This window comes from Myxine glutinosa, chromosome 1, assembly GCF_964187855.1.
Source record: "Myxine glutinosa chromosome 1, kmMyxGlut1.1, whole genome shotgun sequence".
In the NCBI taxonomy this organism is placed as follows: domain Eukaryota; kingdom Metazoa; phylum Chordata; class Myxini; order Myxiniformes; family Myxinidae; genus Myxine; species Myxine glutinosa.
Genome location: NC_136261.1, coordinates 332,265,433 through 332,287,846, shown reverse-complemented (window position 1 = coordinate 332,287,846; position 22,414 = coordinate 332,265,433). Strand labels below are relative to the sequence as shown.

General features: G+C 42.2%; 1 protein-coding gene across 1 annotated transcript in view; it reads right to left on the bottom strand.

Annotated features, from left to right (window-relative positions):
- Positions 1 to 22,414, bottom strand: part of UNC80 (unc-80 subunit of NALCN channel complex) — a 502,852-nt gene that overhangs the window by 357,344 nt on the left and 123,094 nt on the right. Inside the window, exons 18-21 of the mRNA XM_078779534.1 lie at positions 14,096 to 14,241; positions 9,146 to 9,309; positions 8,295 to 8,500; positions 7,997 to 8,103 (exon numbers count right to left, since the gene is read on the bottom strand). Coding sequence (XP_078635660.1) covers positions 7,997 to 8,103; positions 8,295 to 8,500; positions 9,146 to 9,309; positions 14,096 to 14,241 — 623 coding nt within the window. The remainder of the gene's footprint in view (positions 1 to 7,996; positions 8,104 to 8,294; positions 8,501 to 9,145; positions 9,310 to 14,095; positions 14,242 to 22,414) is intronic.

Sequence of the window (22,414 nt, the reverse complement as noted above, 5' to 3'; positions counted from 1 at the left end):
GGAGCCGGTAGTAGTTGTTGTGGATGGGGCCCGAGGATCCGGAGGACGGACCCGGGTAGCCCAGTGCCAGAGGGCACCGAGGGGTGACAGAGCCAGGAGGGGCTTTCCCCAGTTAGTTAGGTTAGGGTGAGGAGCTAGGTAAGCTCGGGTGGCAACTGCAGTGGTGGAGGTGTGCAGGTGGGTAGACCTGCTGGGAGAGCTACACGTCGCAGCCCAGAAATTGTGCAAGGGCACCGGGAGATGAATCGGGGGAGTGAGACCCCAAACTGAGAAGCACCACAGTTTGGTCAATGGGAATTGGTTTTTAGAACCCATAGTGTAAGTTGGCCAATGGATTGGCAGGGAAAGACCCCGGGTAATGTAAAGTTGTTAAAGTCATTTAGGAAATAGTTAGGATTGATGAACCTGTCGCACCATACGCAGCCACTTACCTGAGGTGATGCTGATGACTCCACACCTGTGTTTTCTTTGTTTTGTGTTGCAGGAAAGGAGAATTGCTGTTTGGATTTGTGAGACGCATCACGACGTGGATGAGACATTGGGGTGATTCCATCTCTCCCTCCTTAGGAGGGACTGATGATGAATTGGTGATGGCAGATTTTGATGTTGAGTTGGAGATGGCAAATTTGATGAGAGTTGGAAATGGCAAATTTGATTGGTTAGGAGGGAGAGAAGACGAATTTGGTTTATGGGAGGAACGGGGAAGACAGTAGGGACGTTGTTGATGTGTAAAGTAGATGTTTATGGGTAGTGTTGTGTTTTGTGGATACAGTAAGCGGTAAGGGAGGGGCAATGTAGGTTACCTGGTGGGGGGGGGGGGCATATGGTAGGAACGTACCTGTCTCACCTGGTTCCCATGTGCCCCCAGTGTGCATTACCTTGTATTGCGTGCACTTTTGCGCCCTTACCACCTTACTCACTTGTCTTCTTTTGTCTCCCACCTCCGAGGATCTGGCTTTGGGGCAGAGAGAGAGGAGAGAGAGGTGCTGGCTCCGCAGTTGTGGGCCTGTACTTCCGCTGCTTGCTGCCTGGATCGATACACCATATGGACCGCAATTTTTGTGGCCGCCCACAATGGACCGCATTTCTTTTGCGGTCAAGCACCACCCGTGGATGGACCTCTGGGTCAACGTGGCACCTATGCCATACAGGTGAACCACTTTTAGTTGGCCCCCCTGACGGACACAATTCAGAAATGGACACGGTTGGCGCCTTTCTTTATTTCTAAAGAAGCCAGAAGGCCAAGTGCACTCCATGAAGGCAAGACCAGCGGCAGAACATCGGCCGGCTGCGACACCACCGGTGACCATGGACACTTAATTGTGCATTTTTATGAACACTTTATTGGTGCACCGGATGGTGCTGACTGTGCGTAATGGGGTGGTGCTTTTGGTGCTTGGACGGGGTGCTCTGCACATTATTAAAGGCCGTAGGGCCACAGGGCACTCGTGGGTTGGTGTATCGATGCTGGCATGCGTGCTCCCCCTATGCATAACATCTGCATGTGTTCCTCAAAGACCAGGTCCTGGATCGTAGTGTAAATATCAGTGTTGTATAAATAATGTCCCCTACCGGCTGTATGTTTAGTTTGAGGATGCTTTCCGCGATTCGGTTATCCTGTGGGTGTGTTTCTGTTAGGAGAAGGGTGCAACGTTGCAGGGGGACATATTTACTCATTTGTGAACATCTGTAAAACTGTCGCACTCAGGGTTGAGTTAATAGTAGAGGGAACTACATCTGAGTGCCACACTAAAGTAGGTAAAAATTTATCGGGTCGGGCCGCCCCGAGGTAGAGAAGGGTGCAGTGTTGCGGATATGGGATTTGCATCCATCCATATCCGCTTGTAAATATTCCCCTATTTCCTCAATACTTCCCAACTATCCCCAATCCCCCATTCCCTAGTCCCATTTTCTGTAAACAACACTCTGTAGACCCGACCTCCCCCTATTTCCCCCATTAAATGTCGTGCCCAGGTTCACCGCATCTCATGTAAGACAACTATAGGACATCTTGCTAGTTATTCTTAGTCTATGTCAGTGAAGGACTCGTTTCCATTAATTCTGACCCTTCGTTGCACCAGAATGTGATTGTATGGCACCGTTAGGAAGTTTAGGACCTCCCAATACCTCCCCGCAGCTCTTCCTCACAGTTCAACAACAACAACAACAACAACAACAACAACAAGCGCAGGAAGTGCGCGTCCTCACTCCGGCTTGGTTGGCAGGGGGTGTTGGGAGGGCACCAGGCCTTCCCAACGAGCCGCCATCAAACATGTGCTCGACGGGGTTACCAAATAGGGGCTCCCTGTCAGCTCCTCGTCAAGGGCGGAGCCCGGTAACCCCCGCACCCAATGGAAGCGGCGGACAGGCCCCAGTGGGGCGGAACCAACCAGCCGAGGGCGTGTCACTCCCCGCTGAGCATGCGCAGTGAGGGGGAGGTGACGTCAGATGCGCGCTGAGCTTGAAGCAAGAAAGACGTCCCCTCCGAGCGCTGTGAGGCCTCCCCGCATCTTCTGGACCGTGCTTTATCCTGTCCCCGAGCCAAGGTGCACCTTGTGCTATCGACCTACCTGTCCCTTCCTGCCATCAATCCCTGTGTAAGTCTGCCTTGTTCCGTTTGTCTGTGGTCTGTCTGGGCTAAGATAAGACGGTAATTAAGTGCCCATCTCTTCTGTGTCTTTACCTCACTGCCTTGTAATCTACCCCTCTTCTCCACCACTGTAATTATACCCTCCTCCGGAGGTCTTGAGAACTGTACCCCTTGCGTCGTTTCCTCTTTCCCAGTCGTTGTGTCCTTTCTATCATTGATTTGGCATAGCGCGATTTGGCCAACGTCTGGGTGAATCGGGGAAGAATTGGGGGAACTGTTCGGTCGCGGTAATACCAACCGCTCGGTAAATAACATCTTTAACCGCGTCCGCAACAATATATATAGATATATAGATATATATATAGCTATATATATATATATATATATATATATATATATATATATATATATATATATATATATATATATATATATATATATATATATATATATATATACATACAGTACATACATATATACATACAGTCACGTGAAAAAGTAAGTACACCCCATGTAACGTTTTGACTTATTCAACATATTTCAACATACAGCTATTTGATCTTCATCTATCTATAATTCCAGTAATCTCTGTACGTCTGTACGTTTGTTTGTTTGTCTGTGACCGCTGTTTCTCGACAACCACGGGTCCGATATACTTTTAACTTGCCAGGTATATTGCTGGGGACCCGGGGATGTGCCTTTTCAAGGTTTCATATTAATCGGACAATTACTTACCGAGCTATGTCCAAAAAACGATTCAACCAATCAGAGAGCAGCGAACGATCGCGTGTGCCGAACGTGGAGGACACACTCTGCCTCGGATGGCACATTTGAGAGCGTATTCATTTATTTCACGTTTGCAAACTATGTTGGCGTTAAACTATGTTTTAAAACTAATAAAACCGAATTTGCGATTCATTCGCTTTCCTGCGCGTTTGTGCACGCGATGGCGATTTCTTTACCAAACTCCGGAAGCCGTTCGCTTTGGACCAAACCATTGCATGTAAATAGAGGGGGGGGATTGTCACCGTACTCGCAAGCCGTTCGCTTTGGACCAAACCATTTCATGTAAATAGAGGGGGGGGATATAATTTTAGATATAGATATAGTACGGGCAATGCCCTAGTTACAACAATGTGATATAATATAACAAATATCATGAAACATTTACATTTTGTAGTCCATTGTATAATTTAAATAAACATAAATGCAAATTTCACATGTGGAAAAAGTAAGTACACCCCCACATTTATCACTACTTCAAATACCTAAAATTAGAATCAGGTGCACCAGCTCAGGTGCAAATGATTAGAACATTGTTAGAGAGAATCTTTACCAAATCCCCCATTTTTCATTTCAAATTTCAAATCATTTCAAATAAATTTCAAATCATTGCAAAGAGAGGATCTTGGAGGAACCTGTCTTATTTAAACCTCAGACATTTAGTTTGGTTTGCTCTTTGTTGTTGAAGTGTGCAGCGTCACCATGCCTAGATCAAAAGAACTCTCTGAGGCCTTCAGAAAGAAGGTTATAGATGCCTATGAGTCTGGGAAGGGATTAAAAAAGATCTCCAAACAATTTGAAATCAATCATTCGACTGTCCGGAAGATCATCTACAAGTGGAGAAGATTCCAAACAACTGCCAACTTGTTCAGGCCAGGCCGCCCCAGCAAGTTCAGCCCGAGAGCAGACTGCAAGATGCTGAAAGAAGTCTCTAAGAACCCCAGAATGTCATCACGGGACCTACAGGTAGCTCTTGCCACTGTTGATGTCAAAGCACACGAGTCTACCATTAGAAAGAGGCTGCACAAATTTGATCTACATGGGAGGTGTGCCAGGAGGAAACCTTTGCTGTCCAGAAAGAACATCAGGGCAAGACTAAAGTTTGCCAATGAACACCTGGGCAAAGACCAGCACTTCTGGAACAATGTGCTCTGGACAGATGAGTCAAAGGTCGAGCTATTTGGCCACAGTACCAGAAGACATGTTTGGCGAAAACCAAAGAGAGCATTTGACCACAAGAACCTGATACCGACTGTAAAGCATGGTGGTGGAAATATTATGGGTTGAGGCAGCTTTGCTGCATCAGGGCCTGGGCAGCTCACCATCATAGAATCCACTATGAATTATTAATTGTACCAGAGGGAGCTTGAGGATAATGTGAGGCCATCTGTCGGAAAGTTGAAGCTCAACCGAAGGTGGACCTTGCAACATGACAATGACCCTAAACATCTATCTATAATTCCAGTAATCTCTGTGTGTTTGTTTGTACGTTTGTTTGTCTGTGACCGCTGTTTCTCGACAACCACGGGTCCGAAATACTTTAAACTTGCCAGGTATATTGCTGGGGACCCGAGGATGTGCCTTTTCAAGGTTTCATATTAATCGGACAATTACTTACCGAGCTATGTCCAAAAAACGATTCAACCAATCAGAGAGCAGCGAGCTATCGCGTGTGCCGAACGTGGCGGACACACTCTGCCTCGGATGGCACATTTGAGAGCGTATTCATTTATTTCACGTTTGCAAACTATGTTGGCGCTATGTTGGCGTTAAACTATGTTTTAAAACTAATAAAAACCCCGGGGGGATTGTCACTGTACTCGCAAGCCGTTCGCCGTTCGCTTTGGCGTTGCGAATGGACCAAAACATTTCATGCACCAAACCATTTCATGTAAAGCGTTCGCCGTTCGCTTTGGCGTTGCGAATGGACCAAAACATTTCATGAACCAAACCATTTCATGTAAATAGAGGGGGGGATATAATTTTAGATATAGATATAGTACGGGCATGCCCTAGTACCAGTAAATCCACCAAGGAATGGCTGAAAAGAAAGAAATGGAGAGTTCTGGAATGGCCAAGTCAAAGCCCGGATCTAAATCCCATCGAGATGTTGTGAGGGGATTTGAAACGAGCTGTGCATGCAAGAAACCCCTCAAACATCGCACAGCTGAAAGAATTCTGCATGGAGGAGTAGGCAAAAATTTCTCCCAGTCGATGTCAGAGACTGGTAAACAGTTATAAGAAACGCCTACTTGAGGTTGTTTCTGCCAAAGGGGGCAATTCCACCTATTAGAGCCAAGGGTGTACTTACTTTTTCCACATGCGAAATTTGCATTTATGTTTATTTAAATTATACAATGGACTACAAAATGTAAATGTTTCATGATATTCGTTATATTATATCACCTTTATCTATCAATATTGTTGAAATGAAGATCAAATAGCTGTATGTTGAAATATGTTGAAAAAGTCAAAACTTTCCATGGCGTGTACTTACTTTTTCACGTGAACGTATATACCCTCTGACATATCCCATCTTCTGTTCTCAAGTATCACATTTTTACCTGACATGACCTTTGATGAAGACATCGGCCATTATAAAGCTCGCAGTGTTAGTGTGAGAAATCTCTGAGGATATCCTGGAGAATCAATAGCTCAGTGGGCTGTCACCGCGTAAGTGATGAGTTCCTGGGTTCAAGTCCCGGGTTGAGTCAGAATTTTTTCACACTCGTCCCACGCAGGAATTTACTTCCTGTTTCTTAAATTATATATATATAATATATATATATATGGGTCAGAATTTTGAACGAGGTACATTTGGGCCTCCCAGGGGTCAAAAAAAAAATTTGGGAATAGCTAAAAATCACCTTGATATCCTTAAAGCCCTAAGCCTGGGCTATCAAACGCAGCCAAACTGACACCGATCGGCCCAGAGGTTCCGTTTTTATTCATGGTCAAAGTTTCCCTTCCTTGTTAGCATAACGTAAGAGACCAAAATAAGATATATGAATTCCTTCCTCTTCTTCCCGAAGATGCTGTTTCGGCTAGTTTTGCGTACTTAACGCACCAGGAGCGGTTTTGAGCAGGGCCAAAAGGCCTGGGAGGCCTAGATCGGCTCAGTCCCGATCTTTTGAAATGGCATAGAATTCAAGCTAATGTGATGGTCTGATGGTATATTTCACTTCGATATGCACTTACCTGGCTTACAGGGAGCATGACGTGCGTAACGTAAGAGACCGTTATGGTTTCTAAATTCACACTCAAGCTTGTTGTGTCTCAGAGAAACAAAGGAGGTCAATGATTTTTACAAAGTTAATACATACGTATAAGTGCTGTTTGTTGCGCCCTAAAGAAGAACTATGGAACACTATGTGTAAAACAGGGCTTATATAAATATCTCTTACGTTACGGTTCATTTGCTTCATCCTATATGAGGAGGAGCTGTGACTCAGGAACTGACATGAGTAACACAAAAACACATTCAGTAGAGTAGTTATATAGATCTACTTTTATTCCAGCTGTGAAAAGTATCTGAAAAAGGCTTTTATAATGAATGCATGGCTTTGAAGGGTAACGAAATACTAACAAAATGCCCTTTTTCACCATTTTTTGAGGTTCAGAGGCTTATAACATGTAGATAATTGATAAAAAGTATATAAAACTATACATTTTCTGAAAGCCGTGATTGTGTTCTACAAGATGACACCTAAATGTACTAATTCAGAACATTTGGGACAAAGTTATATAGGTTTAAAGCAATCAATGTGTGTTTTTTGGGATTTGTACCTCGTTCAAAATTCTGACACATATATATATATACATACATACATACACCTATATACCCTCTGACATATCCCATCTTCTGTTCTCAAGTATCACATTTTTATCTGACATGACCTTTGATGATGAAATCTAATCAGTTCATCTTTGTATCATAATATCTACTTATACCACGTTTGGTTCAAATCCCATCACTGATTCACAAGTTAGCGCCTATAACAGAATTTTTACCTTACGGGACCTCTGACCTCTGAGCTTTTGTCCCGATAATCTAATCTGTTTATCTTTACATTATTATGCATATGTGTACCAAGTTTGAATTGGTTCCTTTAAGCCGTTCTTAAGTTGTCGCGACAACGAAAACCTATCATGGACGGACAAATCGACAGACGGGAGGACAGCCGTACAGACAACCCAACAACATAATGCCTCCGGCGATCGGTGACTTCGTCAGCGGTAGCATAAAAAATGTTTTGGCAGCAGTAATCGGAGGATCCTGGCTAAAGCATAGCAAACAACAGCTCCATGATATTAATATTAATAATAATAATAATAATAATAATAATTCAAAAGAATGATATGATTTTTTTTTTTTTCTATCATCATAATAATCGGTCGATGTGCATGTCAAAAAGTCAAAATTCTACCATTCAGCAAAAGCCCTCATCTCCACAAATGGAATATATCTTGGGAAGGAAGGAGGAGGTAAATGATGTGGTAAATAGTTGTACACACAATCTTCTAGAGCATGAATTATGTCAAGACAAAGCCTTCATGCTACTCCTTTGTAACTCAATATAGCTAAGCATCCCTTCGTAATGTATGGGCAGATCTCAATCCCACCTTTGCACTTTGTCTGATGAAAGATAGCCGATCGATAGAGGCTACATCAAGTAGGTCCTCCCGCGGATCAGAGATACCAGAAAGAGATCCACGCTTTAACCAGTTCCCTACAAAACACAAAAAAAATCAGAACTATCCAGGTTTGCATCCTTTTAACTGATGCTTTGATGACAAGCCATGATGATATTATGAAAATAATACCACGTACACTAATATTAAATTAATTACTACTAATATTAAATCAATTAATTAATTTTAAAATGTATATTAATTAATTCATACAAAAATGTAATTGTACCAAGGGGAAGTTTTAGCTTGCGACGAAGGGTGGCACGTCGAGAGCGGCCACGCGATCTCCGGTCTGTGGTGGTTCCAGAATGAGCCGTCGTGCATTCTGAAGTGTCCTGCTCTGACTGACTGCTCGATTCGCTGTTGGCACTCTGGGATTTGAAAACTTTTCTCCAGAACTCCTTTCTGCCAAAAACGCCTCCGTGAAGCTCCTCGCTGCATCATGGCAGGAATGAGATGTGAAAATGGTGAGGGAAATATTAGGCCATTCAATAAAGAACTCAGTACTAAGCAGTAAGTTACCAGATACTGACAAACCACTTAAAATGTATACAACTTACCCAAATCCCATAATTATATAGTCTCACACCCTTGTACTTACGGATCTGGGGAGTGCTGCTGTGTATTAAAAACAAAACCTTGGCTTTCATACGGAACCCCAGGAATCCTTCCTGAAGTAGCACCAGCCCTAGGAGATTGAAGATGCAACATAAGGCCGAGGCTTCATAAGTGATGGATGCTAAGTGTTCTTCAGCCAAAGGGCTTTAAACTTTTATTACATTAAATGCTGAGTGGTGTTTCTAGTTCATTATCTGTAAGGAGAGTCATAACCTAGATTACATCTTCAACTTTTACATTCTCCTATTGCTCATCAGGTAATAAATCATATTTAATAAACCAAATTATGTCTCAATTGATGTCATGTTTTCATTTCCAATAGGCCCACTGCACTGGTATAGTGGGTGTATCAAGGTACGATATGAGGATAGTTTTATGAGGTGTTATGGATAATTTTGCAAATTTGGAACCCCGGCCAAAGAATATATGAAAGGGATAATGAGAAAGGCAAACACGGCTCACCCCCTGTTGCTGCCGGCCCTGTGATCTGGGCCTGGGTCAGACTTTTTGCCTGGCATGGCACAGTTGGTGCTGTCAAGCAAGGCACTCAGTGCCACTCGCCGGAAGATGCTTCCATGGGTCTCTTTGACGAATTGTATGCACTGTCTGATATCACAAAATAATCCCTATGCACAAGCACAGAAACAGAAAATGAGGGTGTATCACAGAAAATTTCACATGTACAACAAGAAAGAGCAATCAGAGATTGCAGACCCTCACCAGGATGTGTTTGTAGTTTGTGTGGTGTTATTAGCTGCTGTGTTTATGTGGTTTATTGATGACATCGATTTATGTTCAATCCAATATGGCTGCCGAACCACGTGACCAATGACATCATTAATTTAATTCTCCTATGCAATTTTTGTGTAGATTATGCACAAGAAATTTCAAACTCATTGGATCAAGCGTTCTACTTGTCTAATTTGACGTCATAATGAAGACACCGATGACATTATCATGAATATATGCTGTTCCCCATGGGGTGTTGGGGAGTACTTGACAATGAGCCATATTTCATTTTTTTCCCATGGAGCGGTTTTCGGAGATATAGAGGTGAAAAGTTTTTCGGCTTTTCCAAGATGGTGCCCGTACGCGACCTATGACATCATAATTATCATTAAAATTTTCTATAAGAGGGGGCGCAGCTATGGTGAAAATTTCCTGTTAATCGGTCCAACGGTTGCAGAGAAAAGCATACTTATTCAGTGTGGACAAGCCAGACAGACAGACAAACGGACCCAAATGCAGTACCCTCTCCTCTTGCGAGGGTAAAAATGGCAGACAAACTTTCTCAGGTCTGAGACACATTCACATCTCAACATGTCTTCTAATTGCAGATAGTGGTAATTATGCAATTAGGCCCAAGCAGCAGATAAGTATGCAGCTAACCCCATGTATAGTATGCATGAACTTATCCATGTTGATGACTTAATGTTAGATGACTAACCCTAACCCCCCCAAGATGTTCAATAAATTACTGATAGCTTTGCAATGGCAATCAAATCATTTGATCCAAGAATCAACACAAACAAGACTCAGATACTTTTGTAACCTCCCCCACTTGCACATTACAGAGACCCTCAAATAGTATTGTCCTCAATGGTACAGCACTAAACCCAATGAGAAAAGGTTCTCCTACTTTGGCAGGTTGAAAATGCCAACACACTTGTCGTTGAACTCGCTAAACAAATACAAGCTGCAGCTGTTGCCTTTGATCGCCTTCACAGTCGTGTATGGGCCCAAAGAGATATCAGACTTATAACCAAGTGCAAAGTCTATGAAGCAGTGGTCCTCACATCACTGCTATACTCCGTACACACTACATCGGTGGCATATTAAGAAGCTTGCACGAGTTCAGCAACGATGTCTGCGGCAAATCCTCAGGTCTCCTGGCAAGCTAATATTACCAACGTCGATGTACTTCAGCGTGCCTTCATAGCAAGCATAGATGCACTCATCACCTTATGGCTTTGTTGGACTGGACACATAATCCACATAGGTAAGGCCAGACTAGACTACCGAAGGCAGTGTTCTATGGAGATCTTACTGGCTCTAGGTCTAGAGCAAGAGGTGCAGAGTCAGCAGTTGCGGTACAAAGGTGTTGTCAAAAGGCATCTCATGACAGATGGTACTGTGGTCAACAATTGGGAAGAAGGAGCACTCGGCTATGAACAGTTGTGTAACCTGGTCAGTTGTGGAGCATTACCTTGTGAGGAAACCCACACTCCCAGGTAACAAGCTAGCCACCAAAGTTGCCATGAAGCATTTGTTAGACACTCCGCCCCAGCTATATCTTCTAATGTGCACACTGGGAGAGTCACTTCCAGACCCTCAGTGGCCTTTGATCCCACCAAAATGCATTCCCAAAGATGAAGAACCCTTTCCTTCTCTTTTCCTCATGTCGTCATACAAATTATGGACATCCGTCAATCCAGTTCAACAATCTCTATTATTCAAACCTTCACAATGGGACAGTTGGGGAAAGTTTTTGCCTCAAATCTTTCTGGAACCATCTGGCCATGCCTGACATTCAACTGAAGGTGATTGTAGCAGAAATTATTTATTTTTTCAGGGTACCGCTGATAACTCGCCCACTCGGCATGAAAGACTCAGTGGGATATGTTGTTTTTTGGGTTTTTTTGCTTCTTTACAAGAGTGAGGCTCATGAAAGAGCAAGATAGAACTGACAATGAGAAAAACATAAAGGGAATGAATGAACAGGAAAAAGGAGAGAATAAAGGGGAGGAAACACTCAAATGTTATCCTGCAGAACAGCCAGCTATCCATTCAAGGGACGGCACACTTTGTGATGAAACTCTCTGCGGGCAAGGCACCAATCTGACAGCTTATTGGCAGGTCGAGAATTGAACACAGACTCTAACTACTTTACTACTTCGTCCTCTTGTGTAACCACCCAAATTTTGTCACCTTCTTGTTGGGTCAGCTGGGAATAATTTTGGCCCAAGTCTTTCCCGAACTGGCCAGCCAAGTAGGACGATCAATTGATGGTGCTAGGAATTTGGAATTTGTTCAGGATGCGGTTAATATCTCAGCTACTGTTCACAAAAGACACCGTTGGATCGTTAACCTTCACCAAATGCTTGCGGAACGGACACCTGGTTTAGCATCCATCCGAGGTATGTCTGACCTTGTGATGCAAGACCCTGTCGCCAAAGTACGAATGCGACAGTTTAGGTGGTCGAGAATCAAACCCAGACTAAGCTACTGAAAGCTAAGTGTGTACATATGCACCATCCTGTCAAACTATTTCGGGACAATGCCAATTACCCCCATCACATCTATGCAAAAAAAATTACGTCCCACGGGTCATTGCATCCTCGTGATTTATAGCCAATTTATTTTTCATCTCATATTGAATACAGCATTCTATATTCCTGCTTGGAAAGCACAAGTATGACAATTTAACTGGGATTTACTGTCACCAACAATACAATCCTTGACCATACAGGTCGAAGAAAGAACACTGTCAAGTGAGCTATCCTAGAATCCCAGCTGTTTATCCTTCATTTTATTTGCAGTTTGCATTTATCGTTGACTAATCTGCCTTTTTTTTTTTTTCTTTTTTTTTTGTATACAAGATCGAGGTTCGTGAAAGAGCTAACATTAATCACACAGAAAGACAAACCGACACATAAAACATATAACATGGGGAGCGGTAGACAAGATGGGGCGAGAGGGGGAGGAACACAAACACAACATCTGAGAGCAGGGACATCGAGAGATCTGTGGGAGGGAGAGGGCTTTAGGGGGGGGAGGCATGGGAAGGGGGGGTGGGAGAGGTATAAAACATATGGACACTGCCAGGACTTCCAGGAAAGAAGTTGGAATTTCAAACAAGGTGGATCTGGGGTGAATTAGTGGGGGTAGAAAAGATCAAGGTTTTGGATGGGGGAAGATAAGAGATGGTGGTGAACAGCTGTTTTAAAGACCTGGAGGGAGGAGTGGGATTGAAGGGAGTGTGGGAGCTTGTTCCAGAGGCGGGAGAAAAGAGGAATGAAAGAGTGAAGGTGAGCAGAGAGTCGAGATTTCGGCAGTTTAACCATCAGAGGGTTGCTGGCAGATCTTGTGCGACCTGTAGGAATATTTGGCGGACAAAGCAGCGAGAGAGCTGGGGGAGCAAGGCCAGAGAGGAGTCGGTAGAAGACAGAAAGACCACCTACCTGTCTGCGGTGAGTGAGTGAAAGGCCCTCGGAGATAGTTTCATCACGGGAGATTCCAATGATTCTGAAAGCTTTGGTTTCAACAGCGTGAAGCCGAGCTAGGTGTGAGGCAGGAGCACCGGCCCAGAGGGGGGAACAGTATTCCATTGAGCTGCGGATGAAAGCCTTGTATGTGGTGAGGAGCTCAGGTGTGCCGAGGAAAGACTTCGCACGACGGAGGATGCCCAGTCGGCGACTGGCTTTGGAGGCCAGCTTGGAAATGTAGTTTTCCCAAGAAAGATCATGGCAGATAGTGAGACCCAAAAGCTTGAGCGACAGAACTTCTTGGAGAGGATTGTTGAGAAAGTAGATGGGAGGGTTGTCCAGTCGATCTTTTCGGAGAGACATAGTAAGAGTGTGAGATTTCTCAGGATTGAAAGACATGTTCCACTTGTTTGACCAGTCTGTGATTTTGTCCAGGTCTTCAGAGAGTGAGGAGGCTGCAGACTACCGATCTGAGGGAAGAGGAATGGAGTGGCAGAAAGTGGAGTCATCAGCAAAGAGATAGAGAGGATTTTCCAGAGAGTCGGAGAGATCATTGATAAAGAACCCCCAAAACCCCCAAACCCTCAAAACCCCCAAAGACATAGTAACAGAGATATTGATATGCTCCAGCAAGATCGTCTACATAAATGAGTGGAAGTAGATAGATAAGGGTGTAGAAAGAAACCCTCAATGTTTAGCAGCAAGAGGAGAAAAATCAAAGAATAAAAGGGACCACCATCTCTTATTCAAAACCTTGATCTTTTCTACCCCTGTTAATTCACCCCAGATCCAGTTTTCTGAAATACCGACTTCTCTCCTGGAAGTCCTAACAGTGTCCATGTGTTTTTTTTTTTTTACCTCTCCCACCCCCCCCCCCCCCCCCCTTCCCATGCCTCCTTCCCCCAAGCCCTCTACCTTCCACAGATCTCCCGGTGTCCATGCTCTCAAATGTTGTACTTGTGTGCTTCCCCCTCTCTCCCCATTTTGTCTCCCGCTCCCTTTATTTCGTCTTATATTTCTGTTTGTTTGTTTGTTTTTGTCATTAATGTTAGCTCTTACACGAACAGGAGAGAGAGGGAAGCACATCTTGTACACAAAAAAAAAGAAAAAAAAAAGAAGTTATCCGAACCATTATAAATAGCACCCCCTAACACTTAATAATGCAATTACTCAATTTATCAATAGCACTAACTCATGCAATACGCACCAAGTTGTCAGAGCTGTGAAGCTCGTGGGTAGCAGAGGCACAGCGGGTAATGAGTTGCTTGAATGTGCAGCCCACCACAATGGACTCCATGCAGTGCATCGGCCGTCCCTCACCACTAGCAAAATCGTTTCCAAATCCAGCTTTGCCTGTGCCATGCAGGTGACAAATTGAGAAAAGTATAATGAAGGAATGCCTGGATCTGTCACGAGTATTTTCTTTTACCTCCTCTTGTTAACTTTAGAATTGTCTGTGTAACGTGCAATAAATGCAAATATAATACCATGGCAACAATATGATCATTTAATTAACCACTGACGACAGGGAATGCAATCTGAAGCTATATATATAAAATGCAGCCCAGTCAAAGGATGCCACATGATTAACTCGGGGTTCATAAAGCTAGTTCACCTTTTAAAGAACCATGCAGTGACCGAGCTCTTAATTTATCCACGAATGTGAAGACAATTACGCAAGGTCCAGGGATTGCAGGATTGAGGCGAAACTATCATTATTAGGGGTTAAAACTGAGTTGAGCCAAAATGCTCCTGCTGAGACAGAATGCACAGTTCAATTGGCAAACCGTTCAGGTGAAAAGTATTTGTCAAGGATGCATTGTATTGTTCTACAGCATGTAATTAAGGAAACTCAATGCATTGGTCCGACAAACATAGAGCACAATTTGAATGCCGAAGCAGCAAAAATGTTCGACCATCAAAAATATATGGTGCAATTATTGAGCAATCATATGCGGTACAGTAAGTTTCTGCTGGTGTTATACTATCCTCAACAGATAAGTTATGAGGCTCAAATGCTTTTAGCAATAGCAACATAAGCAAGAGTTATTTCTGGCTAAAAATGCAAAAAATACCAATGATTAGTGATACGTTCTCCATATGATTAGTGAGTAATTGCTGCCTCGCAATTTTTACCCCACACACAAAGCGATAGGCAGGGTAAAACAAACAATTCACTGTCCACAGAAATCAGTCTATGATCGACGACCGTGTTTTTAATTGAATTTTATATTTTGAACATTGTAGAACACAAATTCAGAAAACGAACCTGCAGTTTAGCAGTACTTTCTTTGGCTCTGAATTTGGCAAATTGTATGGAATATCGTCCAGATCGCGCATGCGCAGAGGGGAGTAAGGTAATCTTTTTTTTTCTGTCTGCCAGTCAAACAAAATTGAAAATCAATCCAAACAAGGAACTTACTGTTTTTAAGGATGACATAAAGCACACATAACAGGCACAAACTAGAACGCCACTCAGTAGAGCGCATACTCCCGCCGTGGGTCAAGTTGGAATAGTACGATTTCAAAAATGTTTGAGGGAGTAGTTCAGTGACAACACAAGACAAGACAAGACAACACAAGACAGACGCTGCACAGATATATATATATATAGAATATATAGAAGATTAAAAACACCTCACAGCCACGAAACACGATATTAAAAACACCTCTCAGCCACGAAACACGAAATTAAAAACACTTCACAGCCACGAAACACGAAATTAAAAACACCTCACAGCCACGAAACACGAAATTAAAAACACCTCACAGCCACGAAACACGAAATTAAAAACACCTCACAGCCACGAAACACGAAATTAAAAACACCTCACAGCCACGAAACACGAAATTAAAAACACCTCACAGCCACGAAACACGAAATTAAAAACACTTCACAGCCACGAAACACGATATTAAAAACACTTCACAGCCACAAAACACGAAATTAAAAACACTTCACAGCCACAAAACACGAAATTAAAAACACTTCACAGCCACAAAACACGAAATTAAAAACACCTCACAGCCACGAAACACGAAATTAAAAACACTTCACAGCCATGAAACACGATATTAAAAACACTTCACAGCCACAAAACACGAAATTAAAAACACTTCACAGCCACGAAACACGAAATTAAAAACACCTCACAGCCACAAAACACGAAATTAAAAACACTTCACAGCCACAAAACACGAAATTAAAAACACTTCACAGCCACGAAACACGAAATTAAAAACACCTCACAGCCACAAAACACGAAATTAAAAACACCTCACAGCCACGAAACACGAAATTAAAAACACTTCACAGCCACGAAACACGAAATTAAAAACACCTCACAGCCATGAAACACGAAATTAAAAACACTTCACAGCCATGAAACACGAAATTAAAAACACTTCACAGCCATGAAACACGAAATTAAAAACACCTCTCAGCCACAAAACACGAAATTAAAAACACTTCACAGCCACAAAACACGAAATTAAAAACACCTCACAGCCACAAAACACGAAATTAAAAACACCTCACAGCCACAAAACACGAAATTAAAAACACTTCACAGCCACAAAACACGAAATTAAAAACACTTCACAGCCACAAAACACGAAATTAAAAACACTTCACAGCCACAAAACACGAAATTAAAAACACTTCACAGCCACGAAACACGAAATTAAAAACACTTCACAGCCACAAAACACGAAATTAAAAACACTTCACAGCCACAAAACACGAAATTAAAAACACTTCACAGCCACAAAACACGAAATTAAAAACACTTCACAGCCACGAAACACGAAATTAAAAACACTTCACAGCCACGAAACACGAAATTAAAAACACTTCACAGCCACGAAACACGAAATTAAAAACACTTCACAGCCACAAAACACGAAATTAAAAACACTTCACAGCCACAAAACACGAAATTAAAAACACTTCACAGCCACGAAACACGAAATTAAAAACACTTCACAGCCACGAAACACGAAATTAAAAACACCTCACAGCCACAAAACACGAAATTAAAAACACTTCACAGCCACAAAACACGAAATTAAAAACACTTCACAGCCACAAAACACGAACTTAAAAACACTTCACAGCCATGAAACACGAAATTAAAAACACTTCACAGCCACAAAACACGAAATTAAAAACACTTCACAGCCACGAAACACGAAATTAAAAACACCTCACAGCCACAAAACACGAAATTAAAAACACCTCACAGCCACAAAACACGAAATTAAAAACACTTCACAGCCACGAAACAAGGAATTAAAAACACTTCACAGCCACGAAACACGAAATTAAAAACACCTCACAGCCACGAAACACGAAATTAAAAACACCTCACAGCCACGAAACACGAAATTAAAAACACTTCACAGCCACGAAACACGAAATTAAAAACACCTCACAGCCATGAAACACGAAATTAAAAACACTTCACAGCCATGAAACACGAAATTAAAAACACCTCTCAGCCACAAAACACGAAATTAAAAACACTTCACAGCCACAAAACACGAAATTAAAAACACTTCACAGCCACGAAACACGAAATTAAAAACACCTCACAGCCACAAAACACGAAATTTAAAACACCTCACAGCCACAAAACACGAAATTAAAAACACTTCACAGCCACAAAACACGAAATTAAAAACACCTCACAGCCACGAAACACTAAATTAAAAACACCTCACAGCCACAAAACACGAAAATAAAACACCTCACAGCCACGAAACAAGGAATTAAAAACACTTCACAGCCACGAAACACGAAATTAAAAACACCTCACAGCCACGAAACACGAAATTAAAAACACTTCACAGCCACGAAACACGAAATTAAAAACACCTCACAGCCACGAAACACGAAATTAAAAACACCTCACAGCCACGAAACACGATATTAAAAACACCTCACAGCCACAAAACACGAAATTAAAAACACTTCACAGCCACGAAACACGAAATTAAAAACACCTCACAGCCACGAAACACGAAATTAAAAACACCTCACAGCCACGAAACACGAAATTAAAAACACTTCACAGCCACAAAACACGAAATTAAAAACACCTCACAGCCACGAAACACGAAATTAAAAACACCTCACAGCCACGAAACACGATATTAAAAACACTTCACAGCCACGAAACACGAAATTAAAAACACCTCACAGCCACGAAACACGAAATTAAAAACACCTCACAGCCACGAAACACGAAATTAAAAACACTTCACAGCCACAAAACACGAAATTAAAAACACCTCACAGCCACAAAACACGAAATTAAAAACACTTCACAGCCACAAAACACGAAATTAAAAACACCTCACAGCCACAAAACACGAAATTAAAAACACTTCACAGCCACAAAACACGAAATTAAAAACACTTCACAGCCACAACACACGAAATTAAAAACACTTCACAGCCACAAAACACGAAATTAAAAACACCTCACAGCCACGAAACACAAAATTAAAAACACTTCACAGCCACGAAACATTAAATTAAAAACACCTCACAGCCACAAAACACGAAATTAAAACACCTCGCAGCCACGAAATTAAAAACACCTCACAGCCACGTGATTTAAAAACACCTCGCCACGTCATTTTACACCTCACCACCACATAATTCAAAATACCTCACCACCACGTGATTCAAAACCACCACCACGTTATTAAAAACACTTCACAACCACGGAAATAAAAGTTTCAGGGAGTAGTTCAGTGACAACAGACACTGCCCAGATATGTAGATATATAGATAAATAAACCTGAAAATCGCAGAGCCAGAATTATTTTTTGGTCTGGGAAGCCCATGCGAGGTTTCTTCTTCTTCAGCCTTTCACAACCCTGGGTGAATATGCAATCTTTAAAAAAAAAGTTCGAATTTTGTCAAATCTGTTTTATTCGTTTGTTAATATACCTCAGCCATTGACAAATCTGGAATTATAATTTTATTTGAGGTTCAAATTAATCGGGGCATTGTGTCAAACGATGCCTGCAAGCCTGTACATGTGATAAATAATTAATCGTCCACATGCAAAGACTCTTCTTCTTCACACAATAACAACTTCCAGCTTCCAGACCATACATCCAATCATCTTCAAATTTTGCACACTTGTTACTCTTCATGACTTCTACTACAGCATGAAGTTTCACGTCGATCAATGAAGTGGTTCAAGGGATATAAATGTTTTTATTATTTGCGTTTAATTAACGATATCTGCCAAACCACGTGACCTATCGCAAATTCCAAAAGGACATTTTATTAGACTGATATGGTGAACAGATTTGTGAAGTTTCCCCTCAATTGGAACACAAATGAGGGAGGAGCTAGGTTTTAAATGTTTGTGCTTAAAAACGTCATAACTCTGAAACGATGTGATGCATGACGTCATGCTCGCTGACCATTTTGTTCGTCATGGGTGTGCGATTCTGCCTGCAAAGTTTGGCCTCGATCTGTTCAGGCGTTTTGGAGAAAATTGGATTTGTTTTTCACTCAAAACAATATGGCGGCCGAACCACGTGACCTGTGACGTCATAATTGCCATTCAAATATTCTGCAGACAGAGTCTGTCCTATGGTAAAAAATTTCCTCTCAATCGGTCCAATTATTGCAGAGAAAATGGTTTTTAAAGGAAAACAGAAAAAAAAATTCCCAAAAAAATTCCCAAAAAAACTTCCTGGATCCGGAATAATTTCCTGAGCTTCACCAAAAACTAATCAATTCTTCCTTATCCCAAGTGCAATCATCCCACCAACTTTCATCCAAATCCGTTCAGAACTTTTCCAGATATCTTGTTCGCAAACACACGAACATGCACACACACGGACATGAGCGAATGCATTACTCCCTGGCGGGAGTAATAACTAATTTAACGTGTTAAATGAGGTGGTGTAAAAGACGGTGCATCAATACTTCTGCTGGTAAACTTCCGGAAAGAAAAATTATACAGCATTTTAAAGCCATTCTTTTATTTCAAGTGAATAATATGCTTGAAGAATGCAGAACATAAATCTCCTTGTTGATTCTTCCAAAATCCTCCAGTTTAGCAGTACTTGGACAAAATAGTATGCTATTTTATGCCTTCTCGACTGATCAAATGTGCCACTCACAACACTCAGAATTAGAAAATATCATGATTCAGACAATATGGTGGCTTGTAGGAAATGTAAATTGTGCTCGGCAACAGAAAGCAAGGGTTTACAAGATCCTTCCCATGTCCCTTCTCCCAAGACTGCATAGGGGAAGATGTTCTATGAACTCTGTAGTTTTTTTTAGCCTTAATTTGTTTGATGGGTGATACATCAAGTTAACACAAATTAATATTGTACAAGGAAACTTTCTTTCTTTGTAGAAAGAAAATGTCGGAAAGAAAGAAATTTTTTTGGTCTATATTGCATACATTGTATGTATCCTCATCACAATTCAAACTCCCTTCACTGAATCGGAAATTTCCCAAGTAAATTTGTATAGCACCGCAATCAATTACACTCTTCATAAAATAAACTAGAAAGTGTCTGAAAATGCAAGCCTGTCCGCATCTGCTTTGTATTCAGACATCTTCTTTGCATTTTAGTTGTCTAGTCCAAGTTTGATTGGTAAGCTAGACATGACGAAAGCAGTTTAAAAATACAAAATGAAAATTGACGATTTTATGCAGCTTGACCTTTGACCTTTTGATCTAAAAATAAAATCAATCAGCTTCTAGCTTTTGAATGCTGAACCAACATGCAAATTCTTAAAATTTCAAATGGTAAAAAAGTTACGGCACGACCAGACACCTACAGACACAAGCGTGATTGCAAAACCCCGTCTCCCGCTGCATGGGGAATGGGCAACTGACTATAGTGTTTACACGTGCACCTGTTGTTAAAAAGATTGCTTTACACAGGTTTATTATAATACATATGTGTTCAGGCCTGGAGTATGTTGCTTATACACTGCCTGGGTTTTTGTTTTCCGGGAGCGATACAGTAATATGTTTTGTGAAAATTGTACGTTTAGGTTGTAGTGATTTGTTGTCAACAACACAAATTACCCCAGGCAATGCCGGGTACTTCAGCAAGTCATCCATAAAGATGAAGTTGCGGTCTTGTTGTTAGTCCAGAGGGATGACTACTGCAGGATCTCATCCTGTATCGGGAAAGATGGGAAGCCAAAGCATCAGTCCATCTGGGAGCAATTGTCTATGCAACTCCAGATGAAGGCTTTGTCCACCTATATAAGCTGAGGAAAGTAGAGAAAGAGCTGTAGAAAATTCTGAGGTGGAGGCCGGGTTTGGAGGCCAGCTTGGAGATATGATCTTCCAGCGACAAGTTATAGCTGATTGTGAGGCCCAGAAACTCGAAAGCCAACAAATTTCAGAGGCTGACCACAGAAATAAATTGGGTCGTTTTCCTGCTGGTCCTTGTAGATGGACAATGTGAGAATATGAATCTTTATTGCACTGAAAATGTTCCAGGTCGATGAGAGGTTGAATAATTTCTCCAGAATGTCAGAGAGTGATGATGCCGCAGCCTGCCTGGAAAAGGGGTGTGGAACTATCCTACATACATCTGTAGTGTTACTGTAGTCGGAGATTGAAAGGGGTGGATTTGGGGTGTATTAACGAGGGTAGAAAAGATCAAGGTTTTGGACGGGGAAAGATAAGAGATGGTGGTGAACAGCTGTTTTAAAGACCTGGAGGGAGGAGTGGGATTGAAGAGAGTGTGGGAGTTTATTCCAGAGGTGGGAGAAAAGAGGAATGAAAGAGTGAAGGTGAGCAGAGAGTCTTGATTTTGCCAGTTTCACCAGAAGAGGGTTGCTGGCAGTTCTTGTGCGACCTGAAGGAATATTTGGAGGACACAGCACAGACAGAGCTGGGGGAGGAAGGCCGGAGAGGAGTCGGTAGAAGACGGAAAGAAGAGGCAGTTTTTTTAAACAATTTCCCATTGTGCAGGCAGGTGGCCCTCAAAAAATGACCAGGAAAGGGACAGAGAACCAGGAGTCCACAAGGCACAAGAACCGTTTTTGGGTTGAAAGGAACTGATGTCGTCAGGTGCCATAGCAGTGGAGGAATCAATAAAGACTAAGAATGTTTCTACCTTGGCAGGAGCAAAACTCACACTCATGGATATTTTCAGGAAGCATGGGTTGGATGCATACGTATATAAGAGGAGAGAGAGGAGAGAGAGGAGAGAGAGGAGAGAGAGGAGAGAGAGGAGAGAGAGGAGAGACAGGAGAGAGAGGAGAGAGAGAGAGAGAGGAGAGAGAGGAGAGAGAGGAGAGAGAGGAGAGAGAGGAGAGAGAGGAGAGACAGGAGAGAGAGGAGAGAGAGAGAGAGACAGACAGACAGACAGACAGAGACAGAGAGAGAGAGAGAGAGATATGTGGCAAGTCTGGGTTACCAATTTATTACCCAGCAAGGGAAAAAGGGGAAAAGGAGCAAGCATGATGACGGATGGGAAAGGTATGGATGAGGAGAGAGATACAATGAATAAACAGGAA